The 19,877-nt window shown below is 37.9% G+C and overlaps 1 protein-coding gene across 1 annotated transcript in view; it reads left to right on the top strand.

Moving 5' to 3' along the window:
- LOC102797855 (uncharacterized) overlaps positions 1 to 15,557 on the top strand; it is a 28,678-nt gene extending 13,121 nt beyond the window's left edge. The window contains exons 5-20 of the mRNA XM_087851634.1: positions 400 to 534; positions 902 to 1,096; positions 1,708 to 1,899; positions 2,490 to 2,684; positions 3,214 to 3,405; positions 4,714 to 4,908; positions 5,438 to 5,635; positions 5,807 to 5,820; positions 5,908 to 5,930; positions 6,649 to 6,749; positions 9,677 to 9,762; positions 10,608 to 10,687; positions 12,340 to 12,499; positions 13,476 to 13,638; positions 13,763 to 13,816; positions 13,916 to 15,557. Coding sequence (XP_087707760.1) covers positions 400 to 534; positions 902 to 1,096; positions 1,708 to 1,899; positions 2,490 to 2,684; positions 3,214 to 3,405; positions 4,714 to 4,908; positions 5,438 to 5,635; positions 5,807 to 5,820; positions 5,908 to 5,930; positions 6,649 to 6,749; positions 9,677 to 9,762; positions 10,608 to 10,687; positions 12,340 to 12,499; positions 13,476 to 13,638; positions 13,763 to 13,816; positions 13,916 to 14,169 — 2,237 coding nt within the window. The 3' untranslated portion in view covers positions 14,170 to 15,557. The remainder of the gene's footprint in view (positions 1 to 399; positions 535 to 901; positions 1,097 to 1,707; positions 1,900 to 2,489; positions 2,685 to 3,213; positions 3,406 to 4,713; positions 4,909 to 5,437; positions 5,636 to 5,806; positions 5,821 to 5,907; positions 5,931 to 6,648; positions 6,750 to 9,676; positions 9,763 to 10,607; positions 10,688 to 12,339; positions 12,500 to 13,475; positions 13,639 to 13,762; positions 13,817 to 13,915) is intronic.
- Positions 15,558 to 19,877: the final 4,320 nt, after the last annotated feature.

Below are 19,877 nucleotides of genomic sequence, written 5' to 3'. Positions count from 1 at the left end.
ACAGAATTTAATTTACTGAATAAACTGGAAGTTGACTGTATACACCCCCTACTCTGGTAAAAAAAAAAAAATCATGGCAGATACTGTAATACGAAAATCATTACCCAGTTATGGATAGCTGTGTTTGAACTTTTTGGGTGCTTGTTGTTGTTATTGTAAATTAGCATGCTTTTTGTCAGAGTGCAAATGAACAGAAAAAGAACAATAAAGTAATGATGGGATGTCTGGATTCATTGCACACATCTGTATGTGTTCATCTGCTATCACTAAGTTAGATGTTTCCATTTATTCAGAGCTATTGCAACATTTCTTTCTTTGAACAGCTGTGGGCCATTTAACACTTAACATGACACTTTCAGCTGTTACACTGCTTCTAGTGTTTGTGTCTTTATTTTATAGCCAATGTTACTCATGGTCTGAGTGAAAAGGTGTCCAACTGCTGTGGGCTGAAGCCCTACAACCCTGTCAATGAAATGTGTTGTCAATCAACCATCACTGCAAAACCTGGACCAGTGACTGAATGTTGCGGTAAAGGTGAGCAGACACACTGATGAAAAACATCATATTAAGCATATAGTATATAATTAAAAGGCAAAATTCGAAAACAGACAGTGTTACAAACAAAAAATAGGACTTCTTGATGAGTTGTGATTTTCCACTGCAAAACGTACTTATTTTATGTAAGTAAGAGAAATAGTGGAAACAAAAGAAAATGGATTTGTGGTTCTAGATGTTCATTTGAACATACGGTAATGTTATGTAGAAGGATCCCTCGTTCTTCAGTAGAACAAATATACAAGTGGAAAAAATCTAATAAATATCGGCAGAATGTCGCAGAGGCTTATCAGCTTAGTTATGGTTGAGGCCAAAGAGTTAAGAATCTCCATGGTATTCTCCACAGAGGCTTTTGCCGAGGACAAGCAATTGTGTTGCGGAGCAAGTGATAAAAAGAAGATTCTGGTGAGAAGTTCCAGTTTCCACCGGTGCTGCGGGCACAACCAGTATGACAACAGGACTCAGTGCTGCTGTGAGAATGAAGGTGTTCTGGAGGTACAACCGAAGGATTCATCTTGCTGTGACAAGAGCTCCACTACAGGTAACTCATTACTTTGTACATTTACATGTCAACTGTGGGTAACTCATTACTTCGTACACTTACATGCCAGCTGTGTTTGATGAATCAAATAACAACAGTTCCATTTTTTTTTCATATTGTACATATGAGTCTTAATGCACATCAGACTGTGGTGAGAAATGTATTTGATTGAGTAAACATCATAGAATTACAGACTATATAATAAACCTGCCACATTTGTGTGTATTTTTCTCCCTTAATTCAAAACTCTGTACAAGCGATACCATATTTTATAAAAGATCTGCCATGTCTACAGTGCTGTTGATCCTCCAATAGTTGTCTTACAGCAATCCAATAAAATCCAGACTCATTACTGGAGGTGATGACTTTGTCATTGCCTCTACAGCTTTCCATAGTTGCCTCAACAAACCAAAGCAACTATAGTGTCAGATAGCTGTTTTTTTTTTTTTTTTTACAAACTTCCACAGAATATTGTTTAAACTGAAATAGAGCTAATCATAAGATAATCATTTTACAGTGAAAAGCAGTATTGCAAGATATACTGTACGAGAAACACATAAACACAAAGCTAAACATGAATTAAGTTTTTAGTATCTGATTCGTTTTCACAGGAGTGCATAATGTGGGAATTCTGCATTGTGGTCCGAATGATAATAAGAAGAGTCTGGTGAGGAATTCCAGTTTCCACCAGTGCTGCGGTCACAAGCAGTATGACAACAGGACTCAGTGTTGCTGTGAGAATGAAGGTGTTCTGGAGATACAACCGAAGGATTCATCGTGCTGTGACAAGAGCTCCACTACAGGTAACTCATTACTTTGTACACTTACATGCCAGCTGTATGTGATATATGCAATAAAAACAGTTGCACTTTTTTTCATATTGTACATATGAGTCTTAATGCACATCAGACTGTGGTGAGAAATGTATTTGATTGAGTAAACATCATAGAATTACAGACTAATTAATAAACCTGCCACATTTGTGTGTATTTTTCTCCCTTAATTCAAAACTCTGTACAAGCGATACCATATTTTAGAAAAGATCTGCCATGTCTACAGTGCTGTTGATCCTCCAATAGTTGTCTTACAGCAATCCAATAAAATCCAGACTCATTACTGGAGGTGATGACTTTGTCATTGCCTCTACAGCTTTCCATTGTTGCCTCAACAAACCAAAGCAACTATAGTGTCAGATAGCTGTTTTTTTTTTACAAACTTTCACAGAATATTGTTTAAACTGAAATAGAGCTAATCATAAGATAATCATTTTACAGTGAAAAGCAGTATTGCAAGATATACTGTACGAGAAACACATAAACACAAAGCTAAACATGAATTAACTATGACTGATGTATGATTCTTACAGTTTTTAGTATCTGATTCGTTTTCACAGGAGTGCATAATGTGGGAATTCTGCATTGTGGTCCGAATGATAATAAGAAGAGTCTGGTGAGGAATTCCAGTTTCCACCAGTGCTGCGGTCACAACCAGTATGACAACAGGACTCAGTGCTGCTGTGAGAATAAGGAACATGTTCTAGAGGTACAACCAAAGGATTCATCTTGCTGTGACAAGAGCTCCACTACAGGTAACTCATTACTTCATACACTTACATGTCAACTGTGTGTGACGAATCCAATAAAAACAGTTGCACTTGTTGTCATATTGTACATATGAGTCTTAATGCACATCAGACTTTGGTGAGAAATGTATTTGATTGAGTAAACATCATGGAATTAAATACTAATTAATAAACTTGCCTTTAAAAAAGATCTTCCATGTCTACAGTGTTGTTGCTCCTCCAATAGTTGTCTTACAGCAATCCAATAAAATCCAGACTCATTATTGGAGGTGATGACTTTGTTGTTGCCTCTACAGCTTTCCACAATTGCTTCAACAAACCCAACCAACCATGCTGTCAGTTAGCTGTTTTTCTCAAACCTCCACATAATATTATTTTAAACGATAGAGCTAATCATAAGATAATCATTTTACTGTAAAAAGCAGCATTGCAATTATTATTTTTACGGTTTTCTTGTACAGTATAAGCTAAACATGAATTGACTATGACTGAAGTATAAGTCTTACAGTTTTTAGTATTTGATTTGTTTTCACAGGAGTGCATAATGTGGGAATTCTGCTTTGTGGTCCGAATGATAATAAGAAGAGTCTGGTGAGGAATTCCAGTTTCCACCAGTGCTGCGGTCACAAGCAGTATGACAACAGGACTCAGTGTTGCTGTGAGAATGAAGGTGTTCTGGAGATACAACCGAAGGATTCATCGTGCTGTGACAAGAGCTCCACTACAGGTAACTCATTACTTTGTACACTTAGATGCCAGCTGTATGTGATATATGCAATAAAAACAGTTGCACTTTTTTTCATATTGTACATATGAGTCTTAATGCACATCAGACTGTGGTGAGAAATGTATTTGTTTCATGATCCTGGGTCTTTTGACCCAGCGTTTTAAGTTTGAGTTTATTTTGTTCATTAGGTTATCTAAGTTCATTTGTTTATTAGATTCCCCTTGTGTATCCAACCCCTGTTAAGTCTCCCTTGTCCTTCATGTGCTTCATGTCTGTGTTTCTTATGTTGTCATGTTTGCGTTTCATTATGTTTCCCATTTTATTTTGAAAGAGGTCCTGTGTTCCTGCATTTTGTTTTACTCTTCCCCTGTGGCGTTGTTATGTTCATGTTGTGTCTACTGTGCCTTTCTGTTCCATGTTTCAGGTCCCTATGTTCTGTCTCCCCAGTCTGTTAAGTTTACATGTCTTGAGTTCCGTCAGTGTGTTTCCTGTTTTACTTTCACAGTCTGTCCTATGTTAATGTTTCTAGTTTTGCTTCCCTTGTCTCGTCCTGCCTAATTACTCCCAGCTGTGCTCTCCTCCTGTGGCTCATTCCCCCTCGTTATCCCTCAGTGTATTTAAGCCCCATGTTTCTCTTTGTCAGTGTTGCGTCCTCCCTCATAGCTGTGTGATTTTTCCCTGTGGCTCCTTGTGCTTTAGTTTTCCCAGTTTAGTTTTGTATTGTTTTTTGTGTCCCACTCCACGCCAGCAATAAAGCTGTGTTTTTTGAGTTTACTTTTTGTCTCTGCAAGTTTGCGTTTGGGTCCTACTCTTGCCTGCACACAGCTGTATTGTGACAATTTGATTGAGTAAACATCATAGAATTACAGACTAATTAATAAACCTGCCACATTTGTGTGTATTTTTCTCCCTTAATTCAAAACTCTGTACAAGCGATACCATATTTTATAAAAGATCTGCCATGTCTACAGTGCTGTTGATCCTCCAATAGTTGTCTTACAGCAATCCAATAAAATCCAGACTCATTACTGGAGGTGATGACTTTGTCATTGCCTCTACAGCTTTCCACAATTGCCTCAACAAACCAAAGCAACTATAGTGTCAGATAGCTGTTGTTTTTTTTTTACAAACTTCCACAGAATATTGTTTAAACTGAAATAGAGCTAATCATAAGATAATCATTTTACAGTGAAAAGTAGTATTGCAAGATATACTGTAAGAGAAACACATAAACACAAAGCTAAACATGAATTAACTATGACTGAAGTATAAGTCTTACAGTTTTTAGTATCTGATTCGTTTTCACAGGAGTGCATAATGTGGGAATTCTGCATTGTGGTCCGAATGATAATAAGAAGAGTCTGGTGAGGAATTCCAGTTTCCACCAGTGCTGCGGTCACAACCAGTATGACAACAGGACTCAGTGCTGCTGTGAGAATAAGGAACATGTTCTAGAGGTACAACCGAAGGATTCATCTTGCTGTGACAAGAGCTCCACTACAGGTAACTCATTACTTCATACACTTACATGTCAACTGTGTGTGACGAATCCAATAAAAACAGTTGCACTTGTTGTCATATTGTACATATGAGTCTTAATGCACATCAGACTTTGGTGAGAAATGTATTTGATTGAGTAAACATCATGGAATTAAATACTAATTAATAAACTTGCCTTTAAAAAAGATCTTCCATGTCTACAGTGTTGTTGCTCCTCCAATAGTTGTCTTACAGCAATCCAATAAAATCCAGACTCATTATTGGAGGTGATGACTTTGTTGTTGCCTCTACAGCTTTCCACAATTGCTTCAACAAACCCAACCAACCATGCTGTCAGTTAGCTGTTTTTCTCAAACCTCCACATAATATTATTTTAAACGATAGAGCTAATCATAAGATAATCATTTTACTGTAAAAAACAGCATTGCAATTATTATTTTTACGGTTTTCTCGTACAGTATAAGCTAAACATGAATTGACTATGACTGAAGTATAAGTCTTACAGTTTTTAGTATTTGATTCGTTTTCACAGGAGTGCAAAATGTGGGAATTCTGCATTGTGGTCCGAATGATAATAAGAAGAGTCTGGTGAGGAATTCCAGTTTCCACCAGTGCTGCGGGCACAACCAGTATGACAACAGGACTCAGTGTTGCTGTGAGAATGAAGGTGTTCTGGAGATACAACCCAAGCATTCATCTTGCTGTGCAAAGGAGTCAGCTAACCCTGAAGGTCAGAAATGGTCAAATGCAGTCTCATGCACATCTTAAAAAACCTTTTTAAGATTTAGCTCTTAGCTTCATAATTTCTATTAAAATGTAATGACAAATGATGAGTTAATGGCAATTATTTTGGTTTAGTTTGGTTTTCCACTTCAAAAGTCTTTGTGCTTTATCTTTACAGGTTTTCAACAACTGGTAAGATACATACTGCAATAAAATATCATTCTTTTATTTTTTCGTGCAAATATATGAATGTTTGCATTTATGTTTTATATTTTTCAGACACATGAGCTCCAACACTTTTGGTAAGTAAATGGTTTTTACTATAACAATTTTTACTATAATGTCATATGTAGACAAATGTAAATTTAATCTAGTCAAGATTGACTATCATGCATTCAGGCTTTGTAGGAAATGTTCTACTCTAATTTGAATTTATTTACAGTTGTGCTCAAAAGTGTACATAGACTCATCACTGGCATGAATATCATAGTAAATTTGTGCTTAAATTATTTCTTTGAACTGCTCTTTTTCATGAGTGACTATACAGCACACACCTTTAATAATTTAACAAACAATGGGTGCACAAGTTTGAAATGATTTTTGATCTTCTGTAATCCCCACAGTGCCAAAAGTCTAAATACACCCCAACTAAGTTAAATGTCCCTTAGTAAGTCACACCTAAACCACATACTTTTGGTAGCCATGAGCAAGCTTTTGGCATAAATGTGATCACTCTTCTTGGCAGAATTGGTTAATTAGGGGTTAGTTAATTGAAATTTGTTGGTTTATAGACACACAATTGGCTTTAAGCCTGGTCCACCAATTTTTTTCAGTTGGATTGAGGTCACAGATTTAATCTTTACTGAATGAAATCTGAGTACACGCAGTAAAGTGTGATGCCATCCAGTAGCCAGTAAAAAGAAATATACCTGTTAATACTTTCTGTTCTGCTCTGTGGTAGTGTACCAGTGATATGGAGTGGGTTTTGTGTTTATTTTGGCTGTGTTTGTCTATCCACAGCACTGAACCAAACACACATCTCTGTGGGTCGACATGTTACAATCCAAAGACGCATCGTTGCTGTGAGAGACACCAAAAGCCTTTTTGGTTCTGCGCCTCAGGTATTACCGTCTCCATAGCTGTTTCTTTGAGTGAGTGTGTGCCAAGGAAAGTTTTCAAGAACTCTGCATAGTCCTGCAAAAACAAAAACAAAACTAAGAACACTCTTAAAGCTTCCCTGCAGATCTATCATTGATCATTGTACGTGACATTGCATCATCCCATGGTTTTTATGTGGGCCTGTAGAGTGAGTTGAATCAGATAAGGAACAGCCCATGCTCCAAGAAGGCAGTTAGAGCTGAGTGAGCAGTTTAAACATGTTTATCTTACGTGCAACCGTGTAAAAACAAAGAATTATTTGCAGCATAAATTTCCCCTAAAGGGAACATTGCATCATTTGATTTTGTGACAGCATCTCATTTTGGAAAATCCCTAGAATGGAAAACCACAAAGAGATAAAATAACAAGCTTAACAGGCTCTATCGTCAAGATGTTGTTAAAGAACTTTCATCTAGGATGATGAAACTATATCATATTATACTGTAATCTGTTTGCTCATTGTGAAGTCAATACCAAAAAACCCTTTTCCAAATGTTTAGGTGAGGGGCATGTTTCCCACTGTGCTGCATCCTCCTGTCTTTTTACACAACTTGTAAGAAATTAGAAGATCAAATAGCTTTTGAAGTCGCATGTTTTCACAGTCTCATGTTTCAAGTGCTAGCCAGTTTTTTTGCCTCTTTAGTTTTCCACAAAGTGCCAGATGTTTTTATTGGGTGGCAGATCCTGAGGAAAGCATCAGTTTATCAGCCATGCTTTTATGATAGTTACAGACTGAAAAGAAGGCAATCTTATCTACACGTGTTCCTCCAAAGCATGTTCATTATTAATGGTGCTTTCAAGTTACCCTGGCCCTATGCCTCTATAATGGTACCCGTAAATAACGTTTTATTGGTCCCTATTTAGCTTGGATGATGTTGGCAGCTGAAAGTGTGATTCATCAGTCCAGAGAACAGTTTTCCAGTTAGCCTCATTCTATCTAAAAATAAGCTCAGGCCCAGAGAAGTAACAGTATAACTAAGGAAAGATCATGGCTATGGGTAGAATAAAATGATTTCTGTTTGATTCAGTAATTCATCCAACACATTGTCATCTATACTTGAACTCTTTATGTGAAGTCTTCCTACTAACAGCCATGCTTTAGAACTTTAAGGGTTCCTTTTACAACAATGTGATTAGTCACTTGCAGCAATAGTCCTGACAGAACATTGCTATGTTGTTATGCAAGTCAATAAGGTACTGCATAATACACAGTCTTTTCTCACTTGACCTTCCATATGGACCTCATGCCTGTATGGTGATTTAAAAAAAAAAGAAAAAACTATAATTATTATAATGTGTTTAGTGTCAGGAAAGAGTCAGAGTCATCATGGGGTTGAAATGTACCCCAGCTGCATGGCTCTGTTTTCCAACCAGAGGCAGGATGAGCCCCTGAACAGCTGATCAGTCTGCAGACTAGGACCCAGCACTTTCTTCTTGTGAGGCAACCATGCCAAGCGCTGCACTACAATGACTGACCCTGAACTTTAGTTCAAGTAGTGAGTTGTTGTAATTTAACTGTAACTGCCAACACTGTTATAAATCCATCAAATCAAATCTGCCACAGAGACAGTTTTATGCCTTAAGTTAAATGGCTTTTGCCCAAAAAGAGGGACTGTTTTAAAAGAAGTTCACAAACAAGTTCACACTGACATTCTTATCTTAGGTGTGTAAATAACTCTGACAGTTAGAAAGTTAGACAAAACAATTTTTTTTCTAAGGGTCCCCTGAAGACTTTAAGTATTTTTTTCATCAAACTTTCAGGCAGTGAAGTATGTCTTTATTTTTCCAGACAGTACATCTTGCCAAGATCAAAATCATGGAAAATGTAAGCTGTGCGGAAGGGTGGTTCACTTACAAATAAAAACTTTTTTTTCTCCCTACATAGAAAAAGATTTCATTGTTCATATTAGCAAAAGGTTAAATTGCTATGGGAAAATGGTCTTGATATTTTTCCCCAGACCACACAATAGAAAGAGCTTCCATCTTTTTGAACCACCCTATGAAAACATTAAAGCTTTGCAATGAATAAAAAGGGATAACTCAGGATTATCTTTGAATCCAAAAAAGGATGTGCAGCAGCTGGTTTGTTCAAAATCTTGGCATCTATATCAGTTACTGTACTCCACAAAAGACTTTCTTTTTTTTTAATCACCATATCTTAATCATCAGGCATTAAGGCATTAAATTCTGAGGGTTTACACTCCCTTCATCTCCACCATTTGTGACTGCTTGCAGAAATTTGGCTGCACACACCTCACCCTGCTTACTTTTTTTTTTTAAGTATTCCAGTGTGGAGAATTAAGGCTCTAAGCCCGGAGGTGGAGGGTTTTAAACATGTGGTTTGGTCTTTCCATAATATGTGAGCTGTTCAGCAATGTCTGGTATGCTTAACAGCCCACATCAGGGTGTGTAGTGTTAACTTTTATCCTTTTTTTGCATTTTCCTGCACTAGTTGAGCACTCAAAACACTTTCTACTATAAATCCCTTTCACCCAGTCACTTACATGTAGGACTAAGCACTTTTATCTAATATTCAGACACACTCACACTACCGTGTATGCATCAGTGGTAACTCAGTATCTTGTTCACTATCTTGCCCAATGAAATGCATAGTGGGGACAGCTCTTCTACCAACCTAGCCCCCAGATGCCTCCTACAAAGACTTGGAAACCAACCGAATTCCTTTATTTTATAGTCGGTATTTTGCAAAGGAGGGAGAATAAAGCAACTTGTGTGTAACAAAGTTACACACGAGGTAAAGTTGTCTTATTTACCTCAGATCCTCTGAGTCATCTTTCAAAGACATCATTAATCACAACATGTTTTATTTTTACTGCAACTACTATCTCCTCTTTCCACCTGACCCCAACCCTCACACCTATCTGTTTAGGTCAAAGCAAGGCCAGGGTGTATGACCCACGTATAGAAGTCTGCTGTGATGGATCCGTATTTCGATGCAAGCCATGGATAGATCAAGTAATATACAAATTGTTTTTTGGGTTTTTCTTTTCCTTTTCTGGGCCTGCTCAGCTGTTTGTGTTTTTTAATCAGTGTAAAGTGCAAAGCTCAACAGTTTTAATCTCTTTTTCTGTAGGAAAATGAAATCAAGCTTTCAAATTATGGCTAAAGCCTAAAGCACTGTTTCCTTAAAAAAACAGAAGGGAAAACATATTAATGGCATTTTGGCGAGATTTTTCATTAAAGTTTTTGTTATTAAAAATGAAGGGCCTCATGCTGCAATGTTCAGTTTTACACAAATAACTGACAGCAATGGTACCTAGTGATCCCAGACAAAAAAGGTTGTTTTTGTGCAGCTTCGATGAGAGAGCTTGGAGCTCCACCCCGCTCCTCTTATACAGTAACTGAGGGTGTTTTTCAATCTGATGTTTAAACTCATCTAGCGGTGTTGGTTTTGGTTACCACTACTGCAAAAGGTCCATAAATCTGGTAAGACAAAAAAAAAAAATTAGATATGCTATGTGTGGAAATGAGACCTGTGTAATGTTTGAATTGTTTCAAGTTTTTGTTTTTTTCCTGATTTTTGCATTTCATCTTCTTTTTGTAAAAACTCATAAATTTATGTGTTCATCCATGTACATTTAAATGCGCAAATAAAAGGGTTTGGCTGTTTGTGCATTGTTGAACAATTTACTGCATTATTTCTGATTCTTCAAGTGCTGTGGAGTGACTGCGTATGCTCAGCATAACGTGGAGTTCTCTGTTGTAATGACACCTTGTACGAGGGCAGAGATGATGGAGAGGAATGTTCAGAGGTGTGTATTCCTTACAATTCAGCTAAAGGGACTCTATGTTGTTCTCAGTTTTATGGCAGCCCGGGACAACACTGCTGTGGGACGGAAATTTACCGGCCTCGTACTGAGATCTGCTGCAACGGACACAGGTGATTGTGTGTGTGTGTGCGTGTGTGTGTGTGTGTGAGTGAGTGTGTTTGTGTTGCTGCTTTACATTGCTGAGAAAGTCCAGTGAAAAATGAGTTCTTTAACTTTGTCGTTTTAATCAGTTGGAATATAACGCTGGTTGGAATTTTGTCAGACAGGGTGGCTGAAAGTATGGAAACATTTTCTATTTGTAGTCTGTCTCTTGAGTGAAAACAGAAAAACCCAGAAAGGTGAAGCAGGGAAAAAAACATTTCGCACGAAACCGTCTGAGAAAGGCAGATGTTCTTTTTTCCCCTTGGAAAATGCGCTGAACTACTGTGCTAAGGAATCTCTCTCAAACAGCCTGTCTGGGTCTTTTATTGGGTTTGGTGCTGACTGTTAGTTGTTACACCCTGTCTGGTCATGACTTATGTCTTTCAGTGACTGATTTTTTTATTTTGTTTATGTGGACACTAACCGAGAGCTGAAGCGGTAGCTCTAATGATCTACTTTTAATTCCCAGCCTGTGTAAAGACTGTGGTAAAGACATTATCTTTCAAGCTGGCATCCAGCAGTGAACATAAGAACTCTAACTCAGCCTGTTAGGAGCATGTTTCTTCATGTCGCTGTCCATATTTAATTTTAATTAGTACCTCTGTTTTCCACCCAAACAAATCAGAAAATGTGTGATTTGTTTAATTACTTTACATTGCTGATGAAAACTGGAATTTCCTCCTTTTTTAGAATCAGTATGGGAACACGGGAGCATGGGAACAACTTATTCTGTCTCTTCTGTGAGAACTAAGGGATTAAAAAAACATCTGCATGGCAAAATCCTTTTAAACAGACATGGTGTCTGAGATAGGAAGACACATAATTACCGGAGCAGAAATTCTGCTTCATCTGTTTCCTCTTAAGTTACTGTGCCAAACAACTTCTCTTTGTCAGCCTGTCTGAGTCCCTGACTCTGACTGCCATTGGAGATTGTTATGTTTAAAAACCCTGTCTGTGTGCATGACTCATCTCCTGGGATGCCTTTTTGTTTTCAGTCAGATTTCTCAGAACCCACCAGCTGTGACGTAATAACCCTATTCACCACACTACTGTGTTGCCCTTACCGTTATTGCATCATTCAGTATTTCTCATATGGGTTGAAAGAAGTATTGATGTATAAAATATCACGTTCAGATCTCAGTTTCTGTTTTATGGTTAGTTCCAGATCAGCTGAACTCGTTGAATTGTGGCTGTTTTCAGCTACAGTAGCTGTACAGTAACAGCAACACTGGGTATAAATGCATTCTGTGTAGACTCTGAGTGTTGAAATTGCTCTGATAGTGTGTTTCTTTCACTTCACCCTGTGTAAACACTGTTTTGAAGCAGAGAGGAAGTTATCTTTCAAGCTGACTTCAAGCAACATACATAAGCAGTGATCTAAGTGGGCTAGTACTTATATATTGTCTTTCTACTCAAGCAAACACTCAAAGCACTTACTTCTATAAGCATCCTTCACTCAAATATAGACATTCATACAGCTCATTTATGAGCCTAAGTACTTTGTACTAATATTCGGAATGCAACAGCAGCAACTTGGGGTTCACTTAGCCTCTTATGAACATACTTCTTTATGTCACTGTACTTAATTTAATTCTAACTGCTACCTCTGTTTTCCACTCAGACACCCCAAATCAGAAAACCTTCACTGCTGTGGGGTCAAAGCCTACAACATTAAAGACCCACAGATAAAGTGCTGTGCAGGAACACTGTACAATCTGACATCATTAGACAAGCATGGAGGGGACGCTCAGTGCTGCGGATCCATCCTGCAAAAGCCACAGGTAGATTTATTAATGGTGTTATCTGAGGATCTGTTGTTTGTCCATCTATTCATGTCTTACACTGTATTATATCATTGTCACGGTTTGCTTGAGGACTCACACGCAGGACTCAGAGGCACAGTTGGTATTTATTACAGTTCCACCAGGTGTATATACAAATAGTGCAGGGGTAGTGCTATATACAAAGCGGTGACAGGGAAAAGGCTCCGGGGAAATCCAGGTAGGGAAAAGACACATGCTCCTCTTCTGACTCTCTCCTATCGTGACCACTCTCTCCAAACACTCACAAAATAACAGGAATCCGCTCGGGGAATGCAGGGTCGGGTCCAGGGGATCTATGTACAGAAGGAAACACACGTTAGAGGTTTTGCGCAGGGAAGCAAAAGAGAACTTGCTCAGAGCCGGGCTGCACTGACGCGAGTCACACATAACAATCCAGCGATGAGTAGAAGCCACTCCCTGGCTTAAATGCTGGCTGCACTGATGAGGCCCAGGTGTTTCCTCTTCAGAGGGGCGTGGGCCGAGGGCGTGAACCCACCGTGAGTTCTGCCCTGGCGAGAGAGCGAGAGAGAGAGAGCAAGAGAGAGAGCAAGAGAGAGAGAGAACGCTACTAGTCAGCGGCCTGCTGATCCCCTGGCCGTGACAATCATAAGATCTTATAACATAAAACAGTTGTGAAGTTGGAGTAGTTATTGTTAATATCAGGCTCAGTGAGCTCCTCTAAGCAGTTTTCTATAAGGCCATAGTGAAATCTATGTTTTAACTGCACTCTGGATTTATTTGGATTTATTTACTGTATATCTGACAGTCAGAATAACTTAAGTCAAATCCATTCTTCGTTCCCATGTGCAAAAACTATAGCTAAATTCAGCCAACGTACCAAAATTACTGACTGAACTTAATGTTGTGGCCTCACTGGTTGCAAACGATTATGCTTTCATTAACCATAATGAATTATATATCTTTTCAAAACCAGGATATTTGCTGCTCAAGCCAGGAAAAAGAGGTGCTTTACTCTGTCAAGACAGGATTTGGATGCTGTGGTCACCTCTATTACAACACCACCCTGTGGTCATGCTGTGCTGGGAGGCTGAGAAGAATCCATGAACCAGGAAAGGATCAGAGAAAGATGATTCATGGTCTGTTGTGTCTGCTTAAATGTCCTCTCACAAAGTTAAACTTCATTTTGTGTCATTTTGACTTCATAGCACAGTTGAGGTAATGCATTTGACCAATAATATGCCTATAATGTTCTTTTTTTAGGATCCAGACTTCTATCTTTGAGTAATCTAAACACAAGTGATCTCTGCAAAGAAAGTAAGATATCATCTATAATTTTCAATATTGGAACGAATGTTGTTCTTAAATTTTTTTATAGGTATCTAATGTAATGTGCTTGTGTATCTCTTTATTTAGTGTACATTGGGACTGTGGAATGTGTGTCTGTGAAGAGCGTTGTGTTCAGGAATGTGCTATGGGTTCATGGGAAATATGCCAACGTGAAAGCTCTGCCTTTGCATCACATCTTGGACATAGATGATCACTGCAAATCACCTAAACTGTTTCTTGGGAAGACCTACATCTTTAACAACGTTAATGTTTTCACTGATTTCAACCATGACTCTGTTCTTCAGTCACTCCATTTCATTTTTTCTAAATGTTCATCTTAGATCACCACTGTCTGATCTATGTATGGTCAGTTATTAGCTATTCTCTTGTTTTTGTATTAGCGCAAGTACTTAATTTTTATTTACTCAGTGTTGGTTTTCTTACTCTAAAATAGTGCTACACTAAGAGCAAGTCATAGGGTTTTTTTATCCTCAGAAGAATGTACTGTTAAAGTACTCATTACAGGGATGTTCTCTTACATAATGGTCTATTAACAATATAACACTGAACCTTAGAAATGCCCATTAATTAGTAAAACTCTACCCTAAAAGGAAAGACCATTGAAGCTTAACATTTGGGCACTTTGCTGGTGTAAGCATAAAATCAAAGAACCAGCCATATTTCTATCACACATTTTATTTTTCCATCAGTTATTGTTGTGCAAGCACACATGAAAATGTTTAAAAATGTGATCTTTTTAATCTTTTTGTTACCTAAATAATTGAAGAACATGTAACTCAATTGAATTAATTCATTAACTGAAATATGTTTACTCAATTAATGCATTATAGAAAAAATTAACTTGATTAGGGATTGCATTACTTTTAAACTGTTTAAATTTAAAAAAATCCAGAATTAGTTATTAGTGATATTACTTACACATTGCTATCAGTAATGCATTAAATGTTCAACGCTCATTTCCATCCAAACCATGTTGCTCTGTTTTTGAACGCATCCCAAAATGTGTGCTCGGTAATTACTACTGTTACACAGCTAATGCACAGTGTTGTTAACTTATACATGCAGTAATGCAATATGACCATTATCTTTCAAAGTCTGAAAAAGCTAAAGTAGTAACTAGGATATCCAAGCTAGTGTTGGTTTGAAATTAACAGTAGCTAACACTTTAGCTATCAGTGTAACAGGAAGCAAGGCATGCAAGAATGTTAGCTAAACTGCTATCAGCTAATATTGTTTGTCATTTGAAATTTTTGTGACTGTTATTTTTATGTCTCTTTTTTGCACTGAACTAAATTGTAAATGGCAACTTTTTGCACATGTCCTTGAACCATACAATTTAATGTATAAATGTACTGTAAAGCAAGATTTATTTGAAAGATAAAGCTTGTAACTGTCAAATGGTTAGTTGACAATACCATTATTATAAGCACCCCAGTTCCCACTGATCCCTCTAAAAATGCAATATTTCTGTTTCTTTGTAAGTACCTACTTTTAATCACCTTGACCCAAGTTATTTTTATATATGTGAATTTCGGGAAGATGTTTGGCATTTATTGTACTGTATGTGTCTTTACTAAATTGGGAAGAACATACCTTTAAGCTACTAACAGGACAAGCTCATGATATACAGTATATATATTATATATTATATTGCATGTTTATATTTAATATTTAATAGCACCTCCTGTATTATTAAGTTTTAAATAAATAAGAAGATAAGAATAATTGAATGTGTGTGTGTTTTTTTTTATTACTGAGTTATCACCTTGAGGTTGGGATTATCAAAAGTGGAGGTTCTTTAGCAAAAATATAAATGAAAAAAGTACTTGTATTACAATATGTGCATATAACAATTTATTGGACTATATATACATAACTATTACTACATTTTATATACACATTGTTTATTTGTATATTCGTAGATATTCAACAGAATTAGACAATAAATCAATACTCTAAACTGTGCTTATTGTTCTTACTTTACTTATACTTTATGGATACCCATATGGATACCACATACCCAAAACATACTAGGGAGTGCATAATTTTTTCATTTTTTGGTTTGTTTTTTTTTTTTGCTCTTTTTAAAATTCTTTATAAAACACAACGTCATCAGATTTGATTTAAGGTCCAGATTTTTCCTTGGGATTTAATGTTGCAGTCACATGCTGCTGTTCACCCATTTAGAAACATCTCATTATATTTAATACATTACACTGGGTTATATGTTGTAGATGTACATCTTGTGGCTGGAGCATGCTCCCCTCCAGCTACAGGACTACCTGGAGACCTTCACTCTGTCTGTCCTTTTCTACTCTAAGTGGTGTGTAGTGAATGTGACAGTGACCAAAACCACCTGAGTTCTTCCTAACCGGAAACCCTGGAAGACGAGTGAAGAACAGGCTCTGATCAGAACTCGTAACACAGCCTTCAGGCTGGGGGACAGTTCTCTGGACAGCACTGCCAGAGCCAACCCGAGGAGGGGCATCAAACAAGCCAAGGAGGCCTACAGGAGAAGGATTAAGGGCTTCCAGACAGACAGACAACCACCGCCAAGTGTAGAGAGGCAGTCAAGCCCTCACCAACTTCAAAGGCCAGAGCCCCCCAGCAGCCTCTCTCATGAAAACCAGGACCAAGACAGGTGACGCCTTTGCACCATGCCCACCACCGGTTTGACCTGCTGCCCTTCGGTCTGTGCCTAGGGTCAATCAGGTCCCACACCTCTAGACTCACTACATTATCCTACTCATGTTGTCGTTTTATAAACATCTCTCGCTACCTAGCCTTGTTTACCAGTTTGCTTGGTTTTTGACAGCCGTGTACTTAACTTGTCTGTGTCCTCCTTTCTCCAGAGAGTCTAAAGGAAAGGTCAGCCTCATTCTTACCTTCTTATTCTTGCCTGACCCACTCTGTCACATCCTTTTAGACTCCGATTGAAACCTCTATTCCACAGGTGTCAAACTCCAGGCCTCGAGGGCCGGTGTCCTGCAGGTTTTATATGTGTCCTTGATCCAACGCAGGGGATTTAAATGGCTAAATTACCTCCTCAACATGTCTTGAAGTTCTCCAGAAACCTGGTAATGAACTAATCATTTGATTCAGGTGTGTTCACTCAGGGTGTTATCTAAAACCTGCAGGACACCGGCCCTCGAGGCCTGGAATTTGACACCCCTGCTCTATTCTGTCGAAAGAGAGGGGAGCTGTTGATTCCTGTTTAACACTTAACTGAAGCATATATATACTGATACTCTAGCCCCCATAAATTCTTTACAGTCACTTAGCAGAGGATTCACCTTTTTACTGTTGAAGACATACCTGTTGACAGACCGGGGCTTTTTAAAGCCTGTGGGCAACACCCAGCCTCTTAACCCTTCCACTCTGGTCCGCGTGCAGTCACTTGTAAACAATGAAAGATTACTGAAAACTATTTCATGCTATGCAGGGTGTGATGCTTTTATTTTAAAGTTTTGACTTTTATTTATGTATGGATACATGCAAGGGAATCCTTCAAAGTTATGTCATATCCCACAAAATCTTAAAAGAGGCAGTTAACCGTTTTGTGATGAAGAGTTTATTATTTATTGACCCTTTGGAAAAGACAATAGCCACCCCCCTGTTCTAAATGATGCAGACTACTGTATATTTTACATGACACAAAATAACTAACCAGGGTGCTTATCTTCAGCATGTCCAGATAAGGACGTCCTGATAATTTACCATGACTGTGCAACACAAATATACACATTATGTAAGCAACTGTATTAAGCTAATTAAATAGGACCCATGAAGCCATACTGATTTTATAAAGTTCTGAGGGGAGTCAATATTTAACTCTACCCTATAGATAACAACCATATCAGTGAGATAAAATCTCTGAGAATCAATTTGCAGCCTTCCTTTTCTGTGTCTGTCACTGAAGAAACAACAGCAGCTTTGAGCTCACATCAGTTTCCTTTTACAAGACTTTGTGTAATAGCTGATCGCAATCACTTCATGACATAACGCATGCAGGATTTGTGACCGAGCACAACTTTATAACAAGCATTACTCATTCGCAGATGCAAACAGTGGGAGGTTTCATAAACATTCAAGCACACAGAATGAAACTGCTAACATGACATGATGACAAGACAAGACTGGCAAAAGCACTGTAAGATGATTCATGTGAAAATGCCTTACTGCTGATTTCCACCAGCTTGACATTTACTGAGATTTGTGACCCTTTGGAAAAAATAATGGCCAACCCCTGTTCTAAATGATGCAGGCTGCTGTATATTTTACATGACACAAAAACAAGACTGGCAAAAACACTGTTTGTAAGATAATTCATGTGAAAATGCCTAACTGCTGATTTCCACTAGCTCGACATTTTATTTAAAAAACACAGATGTGTCATATGAAACCTGCATATATAATACAAAAATGTTACAGCAAAAAAAATCTGGGAACAATTTAAAATAAAGTTAATATTTAAAAACTTAATCATGTACTTCAGAAATCAGAATATAAAGACTGACTTTTTTGGCTTTATCACACAACCACATAATACATAACATGAAAGCGATATGCTTATCCTTTCTTTTCAATTATTCTTGTCACATTGGAAGGTATGCAAGTGAACAGTATTTGAAGGTGATGTCTTTAAGAAACAGGGAAAAAAATACAGCAAAGTGCTGACAGTGGACTACAGAGATGGATCTGGGCCTCCAGTTGATCCATGTACTGTACACCAAAGCCCCATCAGAAACGATATCAGTGGAAGGGTGTCGATTTATGTTTGCACTATGTTAAACAGACCGTTGCATCTATTTCCCATTTGGCTGCCAAAATATGAAGAAGCATGGGTGGCTTGTGACCTTTGCTGAGAATGATGTATGAAGTCATTTTTGAAACAACCTCTCCCTATCTTCTGATCTTGTGTGTTTTTTCTAACAATGACTATGTGGAAGGGAATCAAAGTCGAGGAAACACATTGCAGCTGGCACTGAATCAGCCTTTACTTGTGATTCTTTCCCGTTAAGCCCACAATTCCCACTGGAATATGGTGCAAATAAAAATGTACTGTGCACAACAGAGAAAACACCAATAGCAGCATACTGGCAGCTTTAAGGGACACACCAAAAATACCTGACATGCCACTGAAGTGAGGGAATACTTTTTTTAGTTTTTGGAGGTGGCCTCATGTTCACATTTACAAAACACAGAAGCGGTTTCTTTTACAGAAAGAAAGGGGGGGAATATTAAAGTGGAAGCACAGAGAGTTTAGAGAAAAGCAAAAACTAGCAGAACACATATTGTCCAGTTTATAAGTGTGTTTATGACAACTGGAAGACAGCAGGTTCATTCAGTATTTTTGTGGCTCACAACAGGGAGTGAAGGTGGATCATACAGTTAAAGCCACATATAGACTCAGAAGCAAGTGTTACCAACATATTATCAACTGGAGAAACTGTTCTCTAAGTAGTGAGGATGTGGACTGATAAAATAATGTACAAATATTACTATATTACTATATGCAATATTGTTTTATTGCTGTTGCTTATTACCTCAAATTGCTGTAAAGCATTCATGGAAGGAAATCAGTCTCCAGCCTTTACACATGACAATGAAGAAAGGTATGCCGGCTGGAACCTTTAAGATGGCACTCAGGAACACCATTGTGGGAAAACAAGGGCGAGACAATCTTGTCTCAGTGTGATGAAACCCTGTGAATGTGTCGAATCTTTCCAGTGAATTGCTTTGCCAAGTCTGCTGGTATTGCTCATGTACAGCAGCCCTCCTGTGATAATATGTGTGGGCTACATACCAGTGAAAATGTAAACATAATGGTCCTAAATTGATAGCACCCACAAAGTTATACTAATGTGGTAAACTTTAGAGAGGGGGTCAGGACATGAACCTATTGACAAACATTTCCGTAAGATATGTTTTTCCAATGGAATGGCAGTGGAATCTCCCAGTGTGTACAAAATCTTAATCCCACTGGGGAAGTTCAGAAATGTGGAAGTCCCACAGCAATTTCTTTTAT

The sequence above is a fragment of the Neolamprologus brichardi genome, chromosome 14, assembly GCF_056152115.1.
Source record: "Neolamprologus brichardi isolate AB-2024 chromosome 14, ASM5615211v1, whole genome shotgun sequence".
Lineage (NCBI taxonomy): Eukaryota > Metazoa > Chordata > Actinopteri > Cichliformes > Cichlidae > Neolamprologus > Neolamprologus brichardi.
The sequence above is the reverse complement of the archived record's forward strand: the minus strand, read 5'-3'. Positions and strand labels throughout refer to the sequence as shown.